The sequence below is a fragment of the Pteropus vampyrus genome, unplaced genomic scaffold (assembly GCF_000151845.1).
Source record: "Pteropus vampyrus isolate Shadow unplaced genomic scaffold, Pvam_2.0 Scaffold826, whole genome shotgun sequence".
NCBI lineage: Eukaryota > Metazoa > Chordata > Mammalia > Chiroptera > Pteropodidae > Pteropus > Pteropus vampyrus.
Genome location: NW_011889607.1, coordinates 354,857 through 371,688, shown reverse-complemented (window position 1 = coordinate 371,688; position 16,832 = coordinate 354,857). Strand labels below are relative to the sequence as shown.

At 44.1% G+C, this 16,832-nt stretch overlaps 1 protein-coding gene across 1 annotated transcript in view; it reads right to left on the bottom strand.

Annotated features, from left to right (window-relative positions):
* Positions 1–16,832, bottom strand: part of ZDHHC19 (zinc finger DHHC-type containing 19) — a 43,080-nt gene that overhangs the window by 24,827 nt on the left and 1,421 nt on the right. The window contains exons 2-8 of the mRNA XM_011385934.2: positions 9,533–10,318; positions 9,062–9,183; positions 8,353–8,492; positions 7,351–7,523; positions 6,856–6,961; positions 1,580–1,665; positions 1,022–1,226 (exon numbers count right to left, since the gene is read on the bottom strand). Coding sequence (XP_011384236.1) covers positions 1,022–1,226; positions 1,580–1,665; positions 6,856–6,961; positions 7,351–7,523; positions 8,353–8,492; positions 9,062–9,183; positions 9,533–9,678 — 978 coding nt within the window. The 5' untranslated portion in view covers positions 9,679–10,318. The remainder of the gene's footprint in view (positions 1–1,021; positions 1,227–1,579; positions 1,666–6,855; positions 6,962–7,350; positions 7,524–8,352; positions 8,493–9,061; positions 9,184–9,532; positions 10,319–16,832) is intronic.

The window sequence follows — 16,832 nt, the reverse complement described above, 5'->3', positions numbered from 1 at the left end:
CCCAAAGCTTTTGGCACCAGGGACCGGTGCTCCTGTGAAAATCTAATGCCAGATGATCTGAGGTGGAGCTGAGGCGGTGATGCTAGCGCTGGGGAGCAGCTGTAAAATATAGATGGAGCTTCTCTCACTCACCCGCTGCTCACCTCCTGCTGTGTGGCAGTTCCTAACAGGCCACAGACCAGTACCAGTCAGCGGCCCCTTCCTTAGAGCACTCCCATCCCTAGTCTCCCTCACATCCAGGACAGACATGCACAGCAGGGCAATTCTAGGAGGCAGGCAAAGGGTGTTTAATGAGCTTTGGGGGACTTTTGGCACTTCCTCCAGGGGAGTGGGCAAGGGTGGGGCTCAGGAGGTGAGGTTTGGGTGAAGGGGCTCCTGGCATCGCCGGGTGTGAAGGGGCGAGCTTCGTCGGGGAGCCTCCCGCAGCATGGGCGGCAACACTGGGCCTGCATGGAACTAAACACCAAGTGGGGCTGTAGACACTCTTCCCAAGCTCCCACCCCACAGCTCAGGGCCCTGCTGGGGAGGAAGAAACTGTCCAAGCCACTACTGCCCCCAGGCAGAGCAAAAGGGAGTGGGCTGGCACCACCGAAGGTCATTGCACCCCCACTTCATTCCTAATGCTTCACCTCCGTGTTTCATATATTGGGCTTCAGAGTAAAAACTGCTTTCAAATAAAGGAAACTGACCCCAAAATTATAAACCACTGGACTAGTCTCGATCCTCATTTTAGCTGAGGACAGCAAGGCCCAGAAAGAGGTAGTGACTAGGTTAAGGCTAACCAGGAGTGAGTGGTGTAGTTTCTTCCTTTTGTCTCTCCAGGGACCCCTGGTGTATTCTGGAGGGCTGTGACTCCAATTCCGACACTCCTCGGGTCTATAATCCTCCTCCCTTGAGCTCTGAGTGCTCCAGCTTTAGGGCCAGTCCAAAATGAGAGGGAAGCTTCTCCCAACAGCTGTATAGTCCACCGATGCCCTTCTCCCAAAACACACACACACACACACACACACACACTCCTCACCTCCTGGAGAGCTGCAGCCTCACCACTCCCTGGGGGACCTTTTCCTGGTTTGCAGAGAGTCAGAGGTTGGGGCTGGTGGCCAGACCCAGGCCCAGGTAGGGCTGGGGGACTGAGCGAGGCGGGGCACATCGGGAAGTGCAGGTTCTGCATGGGCACCCAGTCGGGCTCTACCACTCTCTGCATACGGACAGCTTCGGCCATGTACCTGGGGAGCAATAAGTCCGATGCAAGGAGTAGTGACCTCCCTGGCCTGGTGCCTGAGGTCCCCGTGCCTCCTCAGCTTGGGAAACACTCATCCTCAGGCTTGGTTCTGCAGAGAGCTGGGGCCAATCTCACCCAGGCTGCAGTCCCTCTACCCCATTTCTTGGGGCAAGAACGCACAGAGGCATGGAAGTGGGGAGGCTCCCACAATGCCCTGGAGGAAACCCGAGAGGAATGTGAACAGTGAGTGGAAGGGCCTGGGAGCTGTGCTAAGAGGCCAGGGGAGATGACCCAGCTTCACCCCACCCTACCAGTCCCAGGGGCCACACTGCTCAGATCTCTGGTTTGCCAACTCACTTGGGTCCCAGCGGTGCACAAATTGTTAAATACCAGTTGCTGGCACAGCCATGGTCGAAGGGGTTGTATCCCTGCAGGTATCGGCACTGGAGGAGGGTGAGGGTGGGAAGAGCAGCTCAGAGCCAGCGAGACTGCGCGGGCCACCCCGACTGGCCCTCCTTCCTGGAGCCGGTCATCCCAGCCCAGTGCTCCAGCAAAACTCCCAGGACAGAGAGGCGGAAGAGTGAGCTGAGGCTGCCCCTAACCCACTTCACAGTGACTCTCTCCAGGCAGCCCTGGCACTGCACCCACCTCACCTGCCTTCTCAGGGATCCTTCCCATCAGCTCTCTGCAGTATCCTCCTTATCTCTGTCTCCTTTGGCCACACACATCTTCCTGCTACCTCCTTCCAGATAGATGTTCAGATTTTTTTTTTTTTTTGCTGCCAAACTGCTCCAAAGACAGTCACGCACACACACACACCCGGCTCCCTCCACTTCTCTACTTTCCCACCTCTCATTTTTTTCTAAACTTGTGCTTGCACTGAATTTCGCTACCTGGAAGGGCAGTCGTATGACACCTAATCATATTCCCCTAACCAAAATCATATGGCCCTGGAAAATCTGGGCTGAAGGTCCTGAGTGCCCAATGCAGTAAAGGTCAAGCCCAAAGGTCAAGTCCTCCCCTGGGCACTCTTGACCAGGTTTTCCTCCTCCCCTCCCTGCTTCTTCCCCCCTTGGGCCTCACCCTCTTCCTGAGCCCCCTCCTAGTGCAGGCTGAGTCTCGCTCAGACTTCAAAGAGTCTTAGCTACAAAATGTTTGGCATGACCTAAAGTGGCCCAGCAGCATCCCTGCCCACCACCAGCTCCCCTGTGCCCCCTGTCTGTTACTAAGACTTTAATATTCAACGCTATTCTCTACCAAAAGGAAATAGGATTCCACGCAGGGTAGCTGACCCCTGGGGGAGGAAAAGTCAAGACAGCTCCAGAATGTCCTATTGTTGCCAAAAAGCAACTCTAACCATTGTGATATTTTGAGTTCTGCCTACTTAAAGGTGTTTAAAACATTTAAGAGAAATGTATTGTATTTGCAATTTTAATTAAATGGCTTGGAGAGTTTCATCAAATTTACAATCAGAATTTTAAAGAAATACATGTTGATTTATTAGATGTACATAAAGTATAGAAAATATTGATGGTTCAATGCTTAAAGGAATAATTGTTTAGTAAATTCCTAATAACTGACTAATAATAAAGCAGAGCACCTTCCTCTCTCTCCTTTCTTGGGACCCCCTGAGACATGAATGGAATCTAACAGCTCTGAAGTTTCTAGACTGTCCTTTCTCACTGGCTCCAGACCTGGGTCTCCTCCTCCAACCCCATGTTTCCAATGCCCTTCCGGTCCACAGGACCAAAACCAGACTGGGCATCTTCCCACTCCATCTCCCTGCTGCCCTGGCTCTCCCCCTCCCCCAAGGATGAGGGCACAGTCTTCTCTCTCTCTTTCCTTCCTCTTCTACCAAAGCATCATGGAGTCCTTTGTTTGCATGTTCTCTCATTTGCCATAAATATTTGGGGGCTTTAACAATGTTCTAGGCACTGTGCTGGTGGAAGAGCAGGCAGCAGGCCAAGAATGCAAGGTGCAGGCAGAGCAGCGGCCCACGAGGCAGCAAGAGCTGGGCCCGGAGAGGCTGGGGTAGGGCCACTGCAGGTGCGTTCAGTTTCAGATGCTGCTGTGTTCAGTTGGGAAAGATTAGTCTAAGGGCCGCCTGCCAGCTCTGGCCACTTGGAAAGTGCAGCTTTGGTGTGACAGTAAGGACAGAGGCCAGGCTGAAGTGGGCCGAGGAAGGTGAAGAATGGCACGAGTGAGCACAATCAACTTTTTCAGGAAACATGGCTGAGCTGGAGAGGAGAGTACAGTAGATGGAGTGGAAGCCTGTGATGTTAAGGGAAGGTTTTGCTTTGCATTTAAGATGAGAGAGACATGAACATGTGTAAATGATGATGGGGAGGAGTGATAACAATAATAACAGCATATATAGCACTTACTTGTACTAGCCACTATTCCGTATGTCTTATGCATATTAATCCATGCTGCCTCCTACTTTACAGATGGGGAAACTGAGGCACCAAGTAACATACCCAAGATCTCCGTGATGGTATGTTGTAGAGCTGTGGTTTGAGTTTATGTGGTCTGTCTCCAGAACCCTTGCTATCATCCACTAACCAAGTGGCCCCAGCAGAAGTTGTGGCCAAGGGATGGAGGCGGGATAGAGGTACCTGAACTGGGGTCTGCAGGAAACAGGAAAGAGCTTTGCCTGGTGAACCACAGAGTGCCCACCACATTTAGGTTTCTTAGGCTGGAGCTCCTGGATTGGGAGGTCCCATTCTAAGCAGTGGAGGGAGGGCAGGCCTATGGCCTGACTGGGGTTGGAAGAACCACAGATGTGGGAAGGGAGAATGTTGCCCAGGGGAGGCTGAAATGTATGATTTTCTATGTAGAATCAACAGAAAAAGCTATTAGAACTAATAAGTGAATTTAGTAGAATTGTAAGGTTCAAAACCAATATTCAGAAACCCACCATATTTTCTTATCAGTCATGCACTGTATAACTATGTTTTGGTCCATGGCAGACTGCATATGCCATGGTGGTCCCATTAGACTGTAATGGAGCTGAAAAATTCCTATCTCCTAGTGACGTCACAGCCATTGTAACATAACAGTGCAACACACTACAATTACCTACACTCTTCAGTACAGTAACATGTTGTACAGGTTTGTAGACTAGATAAGCTATATCGCATAGCCTAGGTGTGTAGTGGGCTATACGATCTAGGTTTGTGTAAGTACACTCTACGATGTTTGCACAACGAAATTACCTAATGATGCATTTCTCATAATATATTTCCATAGTTAAGTGATGCATGACTATAATAATAAAAAAATGAAATTCGAAAAAAATTTATAATAGTGCAAAACATGAAACATTTAGAAAAAAATGTAAAACAATATATGCAAGATCTATTTGCTGAATGCTGCAAAACACTAATGAAAGAAATTGAAAAAGACCTAAATAAATGGAGAAGTATACCATGTTCATGAATTAAAAAACTCAATATTGTTAAAATATCAGTTTCCCAAATTGATCTATAGGTTCGGCGTGATCCAGATGAAAATCTCAGCAAATTTTTTTGTAAAAATTGACAATCTGATTCTAAAATTAACATGGAAAAATCAGATAAACTAGGATAGCCAAAAGAATTTTGAAAAAGAATGAAGTCAAAGAACTTAATATACAGCTACTAATCAAGAGTGTGGTATTGGCAAAACAATAGAGAGCCCCCAAATACACCCACACCCATATAGTCAATTGATTTTTGACAAATGCGCAAAGGTAACTCAATGGAAGAAGGGTAGTATTTTCAATAAATGGTGCTGGAAAAACCCATATGCAAAAAAATAAAGCTTGACCCATACTTTGCATTACATACAAAATTTAACCCAAAACAAATTGTAGGCCTAACTATAAAATCTAAAATTATAAAACTTCTAGAAGAAAACATAAAAAAAAAAATCTTTGTGACCTTGGGTTAGGCAAAGATTTCTTAATTACAACACCAAAAGCATGATCTGTAAAAGAAAAGAAAAAAAACTGACTGTGTACTTCATCAAAATTTAAAACTTCTAATCTTCAGAAGACACTGTTAAGAAAATGAGATGACAAGCCACAGACTGAGAGAAAATGTTTGCAAAACACATATCTGAATCTAGAATATGTAAAGAACTCTTAAAAGTCACTAAGAAAACAACCCAATTTTCTTTTAATAAGCAAAAGGCTGGAACAGATATTTAATCAAAGATGGCAAATAAGAGCATGAAAAGATGCTCAACATCATTCGTCATTAGGGAACTGCAAATCCAAACCACAATAAGATACTTTATACACTGACTGATGAGAATGGCTAGAACGAAAAAACAACCGACAACGCAAAATGTTAGTGAGGATGCAGAACAACTGAAATTCTCATACATTGCTGTGGGAATGCAAAATGGTACAGCCATTTTGGAAGGCAATTTGGCAGTTTCTTATAAAGTTAAACATACAGTTACCATATGACCGTGCAATGTCAATACTAAGTATTTATACCCAAAGAAATGAAAACTTATATTTACATGACTGTACACCAATGCTTTTACTGTCTTTACTTATAATCACCAAAAACTGGAAACAAACCAAATATTCTTCAGTTGGTGAATTGATAAACCAGCTGATGGAATACAAATGATGGAATACTGCACAGCACTAAAAGGAAGAAACCACTGACATGGACAACAACATAGATGAATCTCAAATGCATTATGCTACGGCTATAATTCCATTTATATGAGACTCTGGGAAAGAAAGGAAAAAAAAAACTGTAGGGATAGAAAATAGATCAGTAGTTGCCAGAAGCTAGTGGCTGCAAAAGGCCCCGAGGGAATTTTTTGGGGTGATAGAACTGTTCTAAATATTGGTTATGATGGAGGTTACAGGATTGTATGTGTTTGTCAAAACTCATGTAACTGTGCACTGAAAAGGGGTGAATTTTACTGTATGTTAAAAAGAGAATCCTATCATGGCTTCCAGGTTTCCAATGCACCCAAGACTAAATTCTCCACCTGACTTTTTGGACCTTTTAAATCTGGCCAACCCCAAGCAGCCCACTTGACATCTTTGCCATCTTCTGCTCCAATTTTGACTGTTTCTTCACTATCTTATCCTCATTCCGCAGACCTTCAGTCTCCAAAGTCTTTTTGCAAACTGGCCCCGCACCTGCAAGCCCTTCCCTAACTTTAGCCTATCCCAATTCACTATGTGGTAGGCCCTGCTCCGCAAGGCGGTCCTTCCTGAACTCTATTTCCTTTAGGTGTCTGTGCTGCGCAGCGTAGGACAGGACCCTCAGATTGTCCACGGGTGTCTAACGGTATTATTCTGATTTCAGGTTCTTTATCAACACAGGCACAGCATGTAGCCTTGCTCATCTCTACACCCATCCCTCAAAATAACGCACACGTGGCCCAGAACACAGTAGGACCTCAATGCAGTGCACCCAGGAAGGAGCGTAACGACCGAGATCCACTAGGAGGCGCGATTTGAGCGGAGTCTCGGTCTGGAAGGGCTAATGAGGCAACTTTGAGGGAGGTCAGGCCATCAAGGATTAGGGCAGAGGACTAAGAGCGGAAAGTGAGAAGGTCCAGGGGGCCCTACGTGAACACCCACAGCCTGGTGCGGTGGCGCCGCGCTCGGCCCCGTGTACCTTGCCCTCGCAGGAGCGCTCGGCCGCGCTCACCGACATGGCCTGGATCAGCAGCAGCAGGAAGAGCGGCACCAGGAAGCCGGTGGCGGGTACAGCCACCACGATGCTGCGCACCAGCTAAGGAGCATTGCGGCCGACTGTCTTCCCTGGCCCCGCTCCTCACCCCCGAATTCGCCCCAAACAGCCCTGCCCACAGCCAGCCCAGTCCATCCGCTCCCCTCTCCGATCCCGCGTAAACCTCACCCCAGCCTGCGGTTCAAGCTCCAGTGCCACCTTTAGCAACCCTTATCTGTGACCCAGCTAGATTCTTACCTCTTCGCAGTTCCTCCCAGCCCCGCCCATCTCCCGGCCCCATCCACTTTCACCTAGTCCCAGACTGGTCCTGCCAAGCAGCTTCTCTCTTTAACCCTGCCCACCACTAGCCCTGCCACCGAGAACCCGCCCCTCGGCGCTTCCCGCCCTCCCCACTGCTCCCCACCAGGACCGGGAGGATACGCTATGACTTTGTCTATGGAGAAGGGCAGGTGGGTCGTGCGCAGCAGGAAGATCACGCAGGTGACCAGCACGGCGCCCGAGTAGAGGCATAGGGACAGGACGAGCAGCATAAAGAAGCGGAAGTTGCGGTGACCGATGCAGTTATTGACCCACTTGCAGTGATGGTCAAAATCCTGGGCGAGAGGGGGCAGGCCTCCAGGACCCGACCTCTGGCCTAGCCTCCGTCGCCCCTAAATCTGAGACCTTACCTCCACCCCCTATGCCACCTGCCCTTGGCCCCACGGGCTACTCTTGCCCTCCTCCCACCCCCCCCCTCCCCCCAACTGAGCCACAAAGTCCCTAACGCTGGCATTCCAGTGATTAGAGCACTGTTAGGGCTCTGTGGCTCATAAGGTCGCCTGTCAAGAGGCCTTTAGAAGCAAGGCCTTCCTGGTCTTCTGTGGGACACATCCTGGTGGAACTTGGGCAGGACATAGAGTATCTCTGTGCAGTATGTTTTCTCATCAGTCAGATGAGGATAATAACACCCTTGCCCAACCAGCCTTCCGGAGTTGTAAGGACTACATAAGACAGTACATTTGTAAACCTTTGCAGGCTGGGCAAGTGAGAGAGACAAGCCCTCAGGTCCCAGGAGACACCCAGAGGAGGACAGGCCTGCAGCCAGTCTGAAGGCCTTGGGTATCTAGTGTCAGTGAGCCTGGGGATAGGACAGGGGTGCCTTCCCTCCTCCTAGCCTGACCAGGCCCAGCATAAATGTGGATGCCCTTGTGTGTGTCAGCACCAGTGCAGGCCAAGGCCAGCCTCTCAGGACAGATGCAGGCAGAGAGGCGGTGACCTACAGGAGTGACCAAGAGGGGCTGGGAGTTACTGTCACTCTTGGCCTTTTGCAGACCCTAAAGTGGTTTCATGCCTGCCACTGGCCCCCGTGTGAGTGGGCCTCCTGGTCCAGGCCAGGTGCTGGGGGTTGGGGGGCATGTGTGGGCAGATGAGAGAGGCACTCACCTCCACACAGATGTTGCACCAGGGGCAGTGGTAGGTCCGGGGTGGGCGGTGGAAGCAGCATTTCTGGCACCAGTGAAGGCGGAAGGCCCTGTGGTTCACCCATACCACATGCACCATCATGGGCCCCTGTTCATTGGAGCCTGGCATGGGAAAAGAATTGGGCAGTATCAGGAAGCTCTTCCATCAGTCTGCTGCTGGTGGTGGGGAGAGGCTTCCTTTCCCCTGCCGGCTCTAGAAACCCCATGGCCACAGTATCACTGGACTCCAGGAAAGGTGGAGAGGAGGTAGACAGAGAAATTCCTCGTCCCTGCTGAGTAAGCTGACCAAGCTCAGAGAGGTTGTCAGTCAAAGAGAAGGCGGGTTTCCGCAAGAGGAGTTCTGTGAGAACTCGGGCCATTGAAATCGTGATTGATGCTTTAGGGAGTTTACGCAGCGGAAAGAGGAAGAGAGAACTAAGCTGTTGTGAAGCTCTGGTTTCTCTCCCTGACCTGTCCCGGCCCACCCCTCCAAGGCACCTAGATTTCTGTTTTTCCACATCTCAGCAGCTTGGGAAATGAAGTGCCAGAAATAGGGCCTGAACAAATGAGGACATGGAGTGAAGGGGTTCTGAGGCCCAGGGAGGAGAGATGGGAGAAGCACTTTAGAAATCATCCTGCAGGCAGGAGCCATTAGGATGCTACCTCCTTCTTCCAGGGGACCCAGGTCTCACCTTGATGCAAGATGCCGGGGTCTGAGAAGTTGAGTGAAACAAGACTGAAGAAGGTGAGCAAAAAAAGGAGACTTGTGACGATGGGAAAGGCCCACTCCCCGTTCTGGGCCAGCCACCTGCAACTAAGACCAGAGCACGACTCAGCCCTGATCTGGGGTGGCCTGAGGCTGCCCCCAGGACCCAGTCGACCTCTCAGGACCCAGAGACCTTAAAAACTGCTCTAAATCTCCAGGCTATTGACAGGTCCGTAGAGGCTCCACCAAATGTCCCTCAGTATTATCAGCCACCAGCAGCACCCAAACGCACCAAGCACTCTATACATCTGTGCCTTTGCACATCCAGTTCCCTCTACTTAGAATATCCTCCCTTCCCTGACTGCTGTGCTGAACTTCTCCTGCGTGCACACTGTCAATCAGTATCTGTTTTCCTTTCTCTCTGTAAGAAACCTGCCAGCTTGTACGGTAGACTCACGGGAATGCAAAGAAGAGGCCGCTGAAAACCACCAGCAGCACAACATTGAAGGCAGCAAACAGGCTTGGGAGGATCCAGGGAAGTGGGGCCTGAGGCGGAGGATGGGACTCCTTCATGAGGGGCATAGCATCCTTCAAGACCGGCATGGCTGGACCACTGGTGCCCCCAGGGGAGATCAGAGCCACCAGGCTCTCTCTCCCCTGCTGGCTCCAGGAGCCCCATGGCCACAGCTGCCCCGGAAGCCACAGCTCAGGGTGGAAGGAAAGAAGTCCCAGTGTGACATCACAGAAGATGAGGAGAATGAGGAGAATGAGGGCCAGGGGCTCTTCAGCAGAACTGTCTGCAGCCTGTGAATGTCGCTTCCACAGCAAACCCACCCCACTCTGGGGACTGAGAGGTCCTGCCCCTGTGAGGAGGTTAGCTTCGAGACTACATGAGATTAGAGAAACATGGAGGGAGAAGGTGGGTGATTTTAATCACCCTTTTGGGCTCAGTGTTGATTGAAACAGTACTCATTGCTTACTCTATCTCCATTTTTTTCCTTTTTGTTATTAAAAATTCCACTTTGGGGGAGGAGCTTCTCTCATTTCCAGGGTTGGCTTCATGACAATTCTGATCAATGAGACGTAAGTGGATGTCTGTCAAGAGTTTCTAGAAAAGCTTTTGCCTTCCTGATAAAAGGTAAAGGACACAGTTGGCACAGCTCCATTCTTCCCTTCCTGTCCTGAACCTAGGCGTGCTGGCTGGGGTTGCCACGTTGGATCCATTAGGCAATAAGCCAACATGCTACACAAACAGAATGACATCAATTACATTGTTGAGTCTCTGTCCCAGCCTTGAACTGCCTTCTCTGAGCTGCTGATTATGTGAGAAAATAACTAGGTTTTCTGTTGCATGCAGCTGACATTTGTCACTTGTTTTAGCTGCTAAGCATCTGAAACCCTCTATGTTTGGAGGATTCCCTGCAACTGTAAGTCTCGATGAAGGGCAAAGACCATTTCCCCATCCCGTTGGAGCTGAAAATGCCAAACACTCTCATTCAAAGCCTCTCTTGTAACCAGCACACAGGCTTGTGACCTAGGCGCCACCAATTAGCCTCAGAAATGCTACCACCGACCAATAGAGGAATCTGTTGAGACATAGCAACTGTACATATTGTCAGAGCTCCCATGTGTTGAAGTATAATGGCTGTTTCCAATGTCACTTTAATTTCAACAGAGACTGTATTATTCTTCAACATGGATAAAAATTGTAATTCCAAGATTCTTACTTTGAATTGAGCTAAATAAACTGGCACATTTTGAGGAAATTAACTAAAAACAGAGCAAAAATCCCTTATCATACAATTACTGTTACTTACATTTTCTTGTCTATTGAAACATTTTTTCTTCATGATATTCAAATTAAGAGGTTAAAATCATTATAGTAAAAATGTTAGCTTATAAGATACTTAATAAGATTATATTTTAAATATTAAAGTTTAAAGCGTTAGGTATTTTCACTTGTTATTATTTACTCTAACTATACATGTATGCGCATTTAAAATATCTACATATCAAAATATATTAAAATTAAAATTTTAAAGATATATGTATGGTAGGAAAGAATTGGTAGTTTTGAAGAGAAATGATCTTTAGATAACACTGTTTTCAACATGATACAGTAAAAAGTTATTATTTGCTTTCTGCCTATTCTACCTAATAATAGAGAGTTATTATCTCATCTAATCCAAATGAGTAATGCTAATGGGGTCTATTCACTCATATACTTTTTAAAGAAATTTTACATCCTGTTTTTGGAAATTTTATGATCATAGACAATGATTATAAATAAATAAAATGAAAGAAGAGTTCTCACTTCTAAAAAAAGAAAAAGAAAATGCTGAATGTTACATTACCTTCTGCTATGCCATGTAAAGGATTGTTAGTCTGATTAATAATACAGTCAGCACTATAACCATTTCTTATCCTCAGGCAACTGTACTCTTATGTAGCAACAACTTTTTTTGATGTTGCTATTTTCTGATACTGGGCCCCAAATTCGGAAGAATAAAATCAACCTTGTGTCTTTTTGACTGCTAGATAATACTAAAAGCTCACTCCTCCACCCTATAACACATGACATGGCATTCTCATGTATTGATGGATATTCAAAACATAGATACAATTAACGTGCTCCATATTTTCTTTATATGCTCAACAATCATGTAAGAGCTGCCCTATTTATTGGGCCCACATTGTCGGGCAAGCTTATAAATAAAAAAAGAGAATTTAATCTAGGTTTGGTATAGCTAAAGAGTTATCGATATGAATAAGTTTTTCAGTAATTTGCATACTCTTTCAGAGTGGGTAAAATCACACTGGAGTTCAAGTGCAAAGTCCAACACAGAGATAGTTAACAAATTGCCTTCTAAGGGTATTTTATTCCTTGGTTTAAAACATTTATGTCAGTTGGCAGCAATTGTGGCACACATTCACAGAACAGATTTATCAGTGTTTTCACTGTCCATTAACACATTTTCTCCTCAGGTTAATTATCATTGAGGGCCAGCCAGGCATACTGGCCTCCTTGCTGTTATCAAACACTCCTGGTATATTCCAGTCCTGGGTTCTTTGCACTTGCTGCTCTCTTACCCTGGAAATCTCTGCAGAGTGTGCTCCCTTACTTCACCAGCCTCTTTGTTCACTTGATACCTTCTGCCTTTATCCAGATGCCTGCACTTCCAATTATTTCCCAATGGTTGGATTTGGGGTTGATGAATGTAAATATTTAAACAGCTCTTGCATAATTTGTAAGACGTTTTCCAGAAAGTGTGTATATGTTTATACTCTCATTATGAGCATACTTATATTATACTAAAACTCAAAATTAATATTAACATTAAATAATTTCTCTAATTTTATAGATGACAAATGATACCTTGATCTTATCATTTATAGCTCCTTAAATTACTTATAAAATTAAATATTTTTATGCACCTACAGGTCATTTTATTGTAGTTGTTTTGTGACTTGCCTATTTACATCTTTTGTTTGTTCACATTTCAATGTGAAAATATTGGGGTATTTTTCTTCTTTTAAATTGTGGTAAATATGTATAACATAAAATTCACCTTTTAAACCATTTTTAAGTGTACAGTTCTGTGTCATTAAGTACCTTTACATTATTGTGCAGCCATCACCATCATCCATCTCCAGGACTTTTTCATCTTCCACACAGAAACTCCATACCTATTAAACACTAACTCCTTCTTATTTCCCTTCCCACCCAGCCCCTCATAACCACAGTTCTATTTCTGACTCTATGAATTTAAGTATTCTAGGTACCTCGAATAAGTAAAATCATACACTAGCTGTCCTTTTGTGTCTGGCATTTAGCATAACGTCCTCAAGGTTCATCCTTGGCTGTTAGCAGTCCTGAAAATTGGTATGTTGTAACATGTATCAGAATTTCCTTTCTTTGTAAGGCTAATAATATTTCATAGTATGTATATACTGCATTTTGTTTATATATTTATCTGCTGATAGACATTTAGGTTGTTTCCAACTTTTAGTTATTATGAATAATGCTACCATGAACATGGATGCACAAATAGCCATTTAAGTCTCTGCTTTCAATTCTTTTGGGTATATATCCAGAAGTGGAATTTCAGGATTATATAGTAGTCTTATGTTTAATTTTTTGAGGAACTGTCATACCATTTTCCATAGCCACTGCAGCATTTTACATTCCCCCAACAATGCACAAGGGTTTCCAATTTCTCCACTTCTTGCTAACTTTTTTTTAGTGATATTCTTATCACTAGGGGTAAAGTGGTATCTCATTGCGCTGTTGAAGAAAGTGGGTTGTTTTTTTTCCTGATTTGCAGGAGTTCTTTTACATTAAAATTTTGGCTGGATTTATTGCAAATGTGTTTCCAGTTTGTTATTTGCCTTTTAATTGTGTGTGCAATTTTTAATATAAAGTTTTTGTTACTTTTATGTAATCAAATATATTGATAATTTCCCTAACATTGTCTTATCTTACTTCTAAGTCTTTCCCTCTTTTTATGTCTGATAAATATTTAACATTTCTTGTTTACTTTTTCATTTAACTCTTTAAACTACCAAAAATTAATCCAGGTACTAAGTTCCTTATATATATTAAAGTCCATGAGTGGCATTGTGAAGTACCTCCCAGATCCTCCTCCAGAAATGAAGAATTTATCTCCCCAGCTGTTGAAAGACAGCCTCAGCTTGAGGGATTGCCTCCCCTAAAGAAAACTGCTCACCCAAAGTCCCGCCTCTTTCCAGGGGGCAGCTTATATCCAAGGAGTGAGCAACATGAGGGTGTAAAGGCCCAGCCACTTTGCCCCAGTGCAGGACAATTCTGAAGGGCCTTCCCAGCCTCCAAGTGACTTTAGGGGTTAGCTAAGGCTTTCCTTGGGCCCTTATCACAGATTGACTGCTCCCTTTGCTCAGTCCCATTTCCTTCCCTTCCCCTCCACAGGTTTTGATCCCCAAATCATTCCCTAATAAACATTCTTCATGTTAATCTCTAGAGTCTATTTGTGGACTTTTTGTTTCATTAACTTATTGAGTTTAGTACCATGTATTTCAATTTTTGTAGTTTTAGAATTCAGGGGGCTTTTTTCATTCTTAGTTATCATCATCTGAATCTCTATGATGTAGCAAACAAAAGCATCATAACGTAAAACTATTCACTAATAAATAAGAAATGAGGTCCTACTCAAAGATCGCCTTTTATTTTAAACTAGCATCTTCCTTTCCTATCTCAACTGCAGTGTAAAACAATACCAAATACAGGTAAAATGGCAACTTATTGCAAAGTTCAATTTCAAATTTTGCCCCCCAAAAAGCAGAATTTTTATGAATTTGATAGAAGTGATATTAGAATACCATTTAAATCACCCCCAAACTCTAAAACATCTAAAGATTGAAGAAGGGAAAATAAAAAAGGTTGACAAAAAAGAATGGCTAGTGGTATCACTGGTAAATTCTACCAAACATTAAGGAAAAAACACCAGTCCTTCTCAAACTCTTCCAAGAAATAGAAAAAAAAAAAATACTCCCTAATTTATTCTATGAGATCAATTTTACTCTGATACTGTCTGATGCCAGACAAAGGCATCACAAGAAAAAAAACTACAGAGCAATATCCTTTATGAATATAGATGCAAAAATCCTTGACAAAATACTAATGGACTGAATCCAGTAGCATATTAAAAGGGTTATACCCCATGACCAAATGAGATTGATCCCAGGAATGTAAGAGTGGTTCAACATACAAAACTCAATCCATGTACTACATCACATTAATAAAGTGAAGAAAAAAATACAAGACGATTATCTCGATGCAGAAAAAGCATTTGGCAAAATCTAACACTCTTACATGATTAAAACACTCCACAGACTAGGAATAGAAGGGAACTTTCTCAAACTGATAAAAGGCTTTTATGAAAAGGCCACAGCTAACCTCATACTTAATGAGGACAGACTGAATGCTTTCCCCCATGAGATCAAGAACACGATTAGTGTGCTTGCTTTCACCACTTCTGTTTAACATTGTACTGGAAGTTCTAGCCAGAGCAATTAGACAAGAAAAAGGAACAAAAGGGGTGTTGAGGGGCTGAATGAAAAAGGGAAGGGATTAAGAAGTACAAATTGGCAGTTACAAAATAGTCAAAAGGATATAAAATACAGCATAGTAAATATAAGTCAATAATATTGTAATAATTATGTATGGTGTCAGGTGGGTACTAGATGTATTGGAAGGATCACCTTGTTAGATACATATATGTCTATGCTGTACACTTGAAACTAATATAATATTGAATGTCAACTATAATTTTAAAAATGTTTTAAATTTTTTAGAAAAAAAAAATGAAGCTTATACACTGGAAAGAAAGAAGTAAAACTATCTCTAGTTACAGAGGACATAATTTTTCATATAAAAAAACCTTAAAGATTATACACACAGATACACAATTAGAGCTAATAAATGAGTTCAGCAAAGTAGCAACACTATTCATAATAGCCAAAAAATGGAAATAACCCAAACATTCATTAACTAATGAATGGATAAAATATGGTATGAAAGAACATTACTTAGTGATAAGAAGGAATGAAGTACCGATATATGCTACAACATGGATAAACCTTGAAAACATATTAAACGAAAGAGGTCAGACGCTAATGACCACATATAGTATGATTCTATTTAGATGAAATATCCAGAATAGGTAAATCCATAGAAAGAAAGTAGATTAATGGTTGCCAGGAGATGGTGGGAAGGAGGGATTGGGTAGTATGAGGTTTCTTTTGGGGATGATGGAAATATTCTGCAATTAGATTAATAGTGATAATTGCACTACATTATGAGTATACTAAAAACAAATGAATTGTTTAGTCACTTTAAAATGACTAAAATGGTGAGTTTTATGTTATGTGAATTTTATCTTAATAACAAATTTTTTAAAAGAGGGAGAACAGCCTTTAAATATCAAATGATTACAGAGCTCTGAGGAAAATCGATGAAATTCATGTGTTTTTTACAAAATATTTTGATTTTTCAAAAAATGACCCTTATACCAAGAGAGCCCAGACTGAACTTTTAAGTGTTCTATCATGTTACCATACAATTTTGTAGGGAAAATTAAGCCCCCGAAATGAAGAATGATTCATTCTTCTTGGTCCTGAAAACCAGTGTCTGACAGCTTGCAGTCCAAAGTTAGCAAGAGAAGACTGATTGGCTGGTCCAACTGGTCTTCTCTTGCCACACCTTAGCTGTAGATGGGCCGGCCTTGAGTTAAGGGCATCACCCTGGACAAATCCATGGGTTACACTGTATAGAAGACAGCCACTGAGGGGCTTTGGGTGGAGCAGAAGCCCCTCATCAGAGCTAAAGTCCTCTCTCTCACCAACACCGCATTCCTCCTCCATTGTCATCCATCTTGAGAATTATCCAGTCTCCCCTGGACCTCCCAGCCCTTACTGCCAGGCTGTGGAAGACTAAGTGTCATCCCAGTTGCCTTCCCTTCCCTACTCCCTCCTGCTCTTCAACCTCCCTCTCATTGCTCCATGCCCCCACCTCCACCCCACAGTTCCATTCTGAAGAAGTTTCAGGAGAACATCTCAGCACCTGTTATCTCTAGGAAAGTCAGAAGTTCAGGGCTTTGGGCAATTAATTAGCTCAAGGCCTCTCACAGGGCTATAGGTGAATGACCCAGGGAACATTCCTATGGAAATGGTTTGAGGAAGCTGAGTCAGCCAACATCTTTGTCAGGGCTTATGAGGCAACT